The 5,970-nt window shown below is 53.8% G+C and overlaps 1 protein-coding gene across 1 annotated transcript; it reads right to left on the reverse strand.

Moving 5' to 3' along the window:
* Positions 1–1,549: 1,549 nt before the first annotated feature.
* Positions 1,550–4,499, reverse strand: LOC125508717 (protein SCARECROW 2-like). The gene is made up of 2 exons (XM_048673500.1): positions 2,758–4,499; positions 1,550–2,201 (listed from the first exon to the last, which is right to left on the reverse strand). The coding sequence occupies exons 1-2, from the start codon at positions 4,263–4,265 to the stop codon at positions 1,763–1,765; spliced, it is 1,947 nt and encodes a 648-aa protein (XP_048529457.1). The 5' UTR covers positions 4,266–4,499; the 3' UTR covers positions 1,550–1,762.
* Between the last annotated feature and the right edge of the window lie 1,471 nt (positions 4,500–5,970).

Here is a 5,970-nt window from a genome sequence, read left to right on the forward strand (position 1 = left end):
TGGAAGTTTTGCTTGTCTTGGTGCTCCTTCTCGTCCAATCTACACTCATCTAGACAGAGAAAATAGTATAGGAGAGATGAGAGACCCATCAACTGTCATTCATAGCACTCGCCAGAGGCAACAGATCACTCTCTCTACTCATCTGATCTCGAGCCCTCTCCATAAAGAGCAGTGACCATTTTTTATCATGACATGTTGAAGGCCGTGTATTGCTTTAAGATTTGGCAGATAACCCCACAGTGGAAATGTGACCAGGAAGAAGCATTTAAGAGAGATGGTAGTCCTTCCTAGAATCCTAGCGCATCCGTTTACGGATCGATGGGACCAGTCTACGCACATTGATATGGAAGCTGTCCATCCAACCATAGCAGCAAATGTGGTGCAAATTTATACAGACCAGGCAATTTTCATCGAACTTGAATAATTACATAAAATCGGACGATATTTCATCCAATGAACTAATATCTACCATATACTTGTCGGTGACCTCGTACGGCGGCGACACCTCCTCCTTCACGCGGCAGAGAGGCGCCGACGGTTGCTCCTGCTTGACGCGACGGCAACTGTTTCGCCTTGATGCGGGTGAAAGTGAGGAGGGGATGTTTGCTCTACCTTGACGACACAAAGAAGCGGCTCCGATGGCACCGCCGGGCCGTGGTCATGGAAGAGCGACCGACGGAGCATCAGCTCCATCTCCTCCTCGTACTCAGCATCCGTCACCGCATAAACCGCGTCCTGCGAGAGGACGAGCCTCTGTATTGGTTGACCCTCCTGGTCGCCAGAGGAGATGACGATCTTCTCCTTCGTTGAGGAACTGGCCAACGAGGATCAAGACGGCCCTGGAGTGCGAGGCGGCATCGCCACGCTCTCCTACTCCCTGATCCAGACCTGCCTATCAGCGCTGCCGAGGCCCAAGACTTCCCATCGCCAGACGCGTAGAGGAAGAGGGGAGCGAAGGAGGTGCAGGGCGATGATGAGTGTAGAGTACATCGTGGACGATGCCGGCGATGAGCTTAAATAGCCCCGGCCAGGCCAAGCGAATGGACGGTCAGCCTGCTTCAATGAGCCGCAACGACCGAAGTTGGTTCCTCGGGACGCTGCGTCCACAACGAAGCGACGTTGCCCGAGAGGTCGCGTCGGTCAGCACCGCATTCTCATCCGATCACATCGCGTGACATCAATGTCAGACGTGGCATGCTTTAAGAAGCTCTTATTAGATTAACCAGTTTAGCTGACATGAGACAAGAAGAAAAGTAAAAAGAATTACACACTGGGATTTGGCTGATGGGAATGGTGAGCTAGTGGAATGCGACACTGGGTCCAAGCTGACGGTGCACAACCCCATTGGCTAAGATGTGGAGTTAGCGAAAAGCCAACGACCTGACCTGATATATGGAGTGAAAGGTGAAAACGATGTTAAAGTAAATCAGTACATACATATCCACTAGAGGCAAAGCAATAAGATATGAGGTGAGTGGCCACCATGAAAAGATTGCTTTGACTCATGCAGAATGGACATGTCGGTCAAAATGACAAAATGACACCGAGCTGGCCAAAATGGTACTAGTAATGTTGATCACATGAATATAAGCTGATTGAGCATTAGCACCTACTCTACCACTGTGGTGGTGACAAGATCTAGCAATTAGTGATCAGAATGTTTTCTTTTCCTTTTCGACCAAATTTGAGCAGCTAAGCGGACCAAGAAGCTCCTACTCTAATTAAGTAAGAAGACGTAGCAGAAATTAACAACAAGAGTGGATTAAGCTCTAGCGTGCATGGGGCGCCATGCGGAGGCGGTGAGCAGGGTGAGGTCCTTCCAGCCGAGCTTGAGGGCGCCGTTCTCCTCGACGAGCGTGTAGCCGTCGGAGGGGAACATGCCGAGGAGCAGCGCGGCCTGCGCGGCGGCGCTGCCGGCGAGCGAGGCGGCGCCGAAGCCGGAGCGGGCGAGGCTGTCGCGCCAGCAGCCGAACTTGACGTCGCCGGTGCGCGACGGCCCGCCCACGGCCAGCACATTGCGGATCTCCCGCGACAGCAGCTGCTGCTCCACGACGTGCCGCTCCGGGCTGTCCTCGCCGTAGCTGGCGTCCAGCGAGTCGAACAGCGCCGAGTAGTAGTGGATCGCCTCCACGAACCGCGCCAGGAACGACCCCGTGTGCCGCAGGTCCTGCTCCACCATCGTCACCACCTTGGGCGCCAACCTTGACATACATCATCAACCATTCTCAGGATCAGAGTTCATACATGGATTACTACTAGTAGTAGATGACAGTGATTTCCGTCAGCTAAATGTGGAATCAGCATGAGTGGCACTTGGAACGAGAAAGTTGGGACCTTTTTAGGATGATGAAAAGTTGGTCATGATGATGAGAACCTTTTAGCGATCTAGTACAAACCAAATGGACGAGAAATCTTTCCAACTTCTCGGATCACCAAAGTTGAAACCTTTCTAAAGTAATCCTAAAAAAGTAAAAAAGCCAAGCCGGTCATAATGACAAGCTTTTAGCGCCCCAAATAGCAGTTTTTTTAGTACTACTACGTAGTACTACATCTCCTGACCTTAAACCAAATCAACGCATTGTCATTGATGCTTGCTTGATGTGTACTACGGTGGTACTAGTATGTCACGGTGTCACATTGGTAAGGAAATGCAGGCTGGAAAGTATGCATGATTCCATGGTAGACTTGACATTGGAAGCAGCATGGCGTAGACGTAGAGTAGGAGTAGCACAGCGCACAGACACAAAGATAGAGTACCTCTTGATGAGACACAGCGTGTTGGAGTCGGAGCCGGTGACGTCGTAGAGGGAATGGTGCAGCCAGTGGACGGCGACGGCCTCGCGCCGCGTGACGCCCAGCTTCTCCGGGTCAAGATTCCCGGCCTTGTCCGCCACGGGGCAGAACTCGAAGGGCAGGCCCAGCGTGTCGGCGAAATCCGACAGCCGCTTCCCGGTGGCCTCCAGGGCGTCCATGGAGGCGCCCAGCCCGGTCAGCCTCACCCTCGGCGGGCCGCCGGGCCGGGACGCCAGGATGTGGAACAGCCCCGGCCACTGGAGCCCCTGCATGATGTCCAGGTCGATGATGTGCACGCGCTCCTCCCGCTCGAACGCCTCCTGGATCGCCTGGTTCGCCGTGAAGTGGGAGAACTTCACCAGGGGGCTGATGCCGTTGAACACCTGGAACGCCGCGGCCACGCGGCCGTTCACCAGCCGGGACGCCGCCGGGGACGCGTGGGGCAGCGGCGCGTAGAGGCCCAGGCAGGAGCTGACCAGGCGGGCCGACACGGCCTCCGCGAAGTAGGCGGCCACGCGCTGCGTGGAGGTGCCGAAGGGGGTGGCCAGCTCCGCGATCTCCAGCAGCGCCGTCTGGGCCTCGTCCAGGTTGTCGGCGTTCACCGACTCCGCGCACTGCAGGAGCAGCGTCAGCAAGTGGAGCCCCTCCTCGTCGCGCTGCTTCCGCCGCTGCCCCTCCTTCCGCTCCTTCACCGCCGCGGAGGCGGCAGCCGCCGCCGCCGCTGCGGCCGCGGCGGCTTCCTCTGCGGACGGAGGCTTGGGCGACTGCGGCGGGTTGTTGGGCTCCCGCTCCTCCTCGCGGCGCCGCTTGTCCGGAGGCGGGGGAGGGAGCGCCGCCATGGGCATTGGGGCGTTAGGGAGGAGAGCGGGCTGATGCTGATGCTGCTGCGGCAGGGCGGGGTCGGATGCGAGGAGGGACCGGAGGCGGAGCTCGAGGAGCGAGGCCAGACCGGGGTTGCAGGGGTGGATGATCTCGCGGACGTTGTGGATGAGCTGCGCGACGGACACCCCGGCGCCGCTGCTCCCGATGATGTCCCGGATGATGCCGTCCACGAACGCCGTGGTGTTGGCCGCCTCGCCCGCCTGCGCCGGCGCGGCGGCGACGTCCATATGATCCACGGGCTGCTGCTGCTGCTGCTGCTGGAGCTGGAAGGGCGGAAGCAGCTGGGAGGGCAGCGCGGGCAGCTGCGCGGTGGCCGACGACAGCACGGGCGGTCCGGCGGTCATGTCCGAGAGGTCCCCCGTGACGTGGCGCCGCGGCGGGGGCAGGTCCATGTCGGTCGCCGGGCGCTTGCGGACCATGGCGGCGGCGGCGGGTTCTTGCTCTCGGTGGTCTAGGAGGTGGAGGTGGAGGAGGAAGTCGGGAGGGCAGGGGAGCAGGTGGCAGTGGGAGGAGGCGGTGGCATGGGAATAAGAGGAGCGGGGGGCGGAGGAGGAGGACGAGGGGAAGAGGAGGAGGGAGGAGGAGCCCATCTAGTAACGCCAAGGGGAAGCGGCCGGCGCGCGCATGGCGAGCGACCGGAGCGGGGCGGGGCGGGGCGGGAGAGGGTGTGGATTCTACTGGGATTTTTATGTGTTTTGGCGCCGGGCTGGCGGCTGTCGAGGCGAGCCGGGGCTGGGGTGGGGAGAGGAGAGTGGAGTGGAGTAAAGTGGAAGAGGCCGACGAGAGGGGAACAAGAGCGTGAGCACAACTGGTTAGGGGAACTTCGAGGATTCGAGGACCAATTTATGGTTCATGACTCGTCGGCGTCGTACTTCCTACTGTGAGATGAGAGGAGAGGAGGATTTTGCCACTGGGCTCTCTGTTTTTGCTTTCTTTTATCCTTTCACTTTTCCTACTCTAGTTGTGATTTGCTCCTGGCAATGCTTCCCTTCATCCACTGCTAATGATAATGTCCCAACACCATATGACAATGCTGGCGAGTACAATGTGTGGTACGACTAGTCTTTATCCATGCCGGCGCAGACTCAAAGAAGAACTGAAGCTGCTCATTCATCGAGCCACGAGGAGGTCGTTTGCCTACCTGCCTCAGTGGGTGCACAATTTCAGATAAAAGTTTGTGTGTCTAGTTTTGGTGCACAATTTCAGATAAAAGTTTGTGTGTCTAGTTTTGGTGCACAATTTCAGATAAAAGTTTGTGTGCCTAGTTTTCTGTACAGTGGACGTCATTAGACTAGTCATAATGGATAGTAACTTAGACTAGTAACATGCATATGTTACTAGTCTATGTTACCACCTCTATAGTGAAGAGTAATATATGTGTGGTAACATGCAACACTTTATTTATTAGGCTATACACTCATCTTGCCTTGATGTGTGTGATGTTACAGTAACTAGCTATGTTACCACATGCTCTTTTTTTCTCATTATTTGCTTCCCACATTATCTGTTTTGACTAGAGATGTGTGATGTTACCACCTATATTACTCTCACTGTGAGTAGTCTTACTGACTTCGACAGGTAATCATGTTGTTGTGGTAATTTATTTCTGCTTTTGTATTCTTTTTGTTTTCCTTTTTTTCTTTTGGACAACGAACCTTGCATTATTTATTTATAAAATCAATAAAAATACGCAGCAGAGTCTGCTGTTTCCCTAAAAAAATAGTACCTGCACCCTTCGTTCCGGTTTATTGGTTGGGTGGAGCTAGATCCCAGTCTAGTCGAGTGACACAACATATAAAAAGAAATTTTATTTTTGAACGGATCTTTACATAAGATCTCACAAATATAACATCGACTGGGACTTACTTTTTGATCTTTGGGCTTATTAAGCTTAAGAATTTTACTTAATAGGAGACAATCCGGTTATTAATTCAACAACGAAAACTATATATTGTAAAAATAGGATCCCAATAATGGGGAAGGTCAGCTTTTTTATTTTTGAGGAAATGGGGAAGGTCAGCTAGGGGCAGGATCGCTCAGAAGCCCCCTAGCATGACCCGCCAACTGGCAGGCCTTTTACTGGGCCTTTCCCCAGCGTCATCCATATCTAAAATACAGTCCAAAGGAAAAAAGACATGGTGAAAATGCATATAAATTTTAAATTTTGACATGATGGCAAAAATAGTGCAAAAATGACATGATGCACACGAAAAAAATACTTGATGCGATGCACAACAAGAGATTTTTCCATGCATTACTAGAAAACAAAAGCAAATTGTACTTTCAGAAAGGCAG

The sequence above is a fragment of the Triticum urartu genome, chromosome 5 (genome assembly GCF_003073215.2).
Source record: "Triticum urartu cultivar G1812 chromosome 5, Tu2.1, whole genome shotgun sequence".
In the NCBI taxonomy this organism is placed as follows: Eukaryota; Viridiplantae; Streptophyta; class Magnoliopsida; order Poales; family Poaceae; genus Triticum; species Triticum urartu.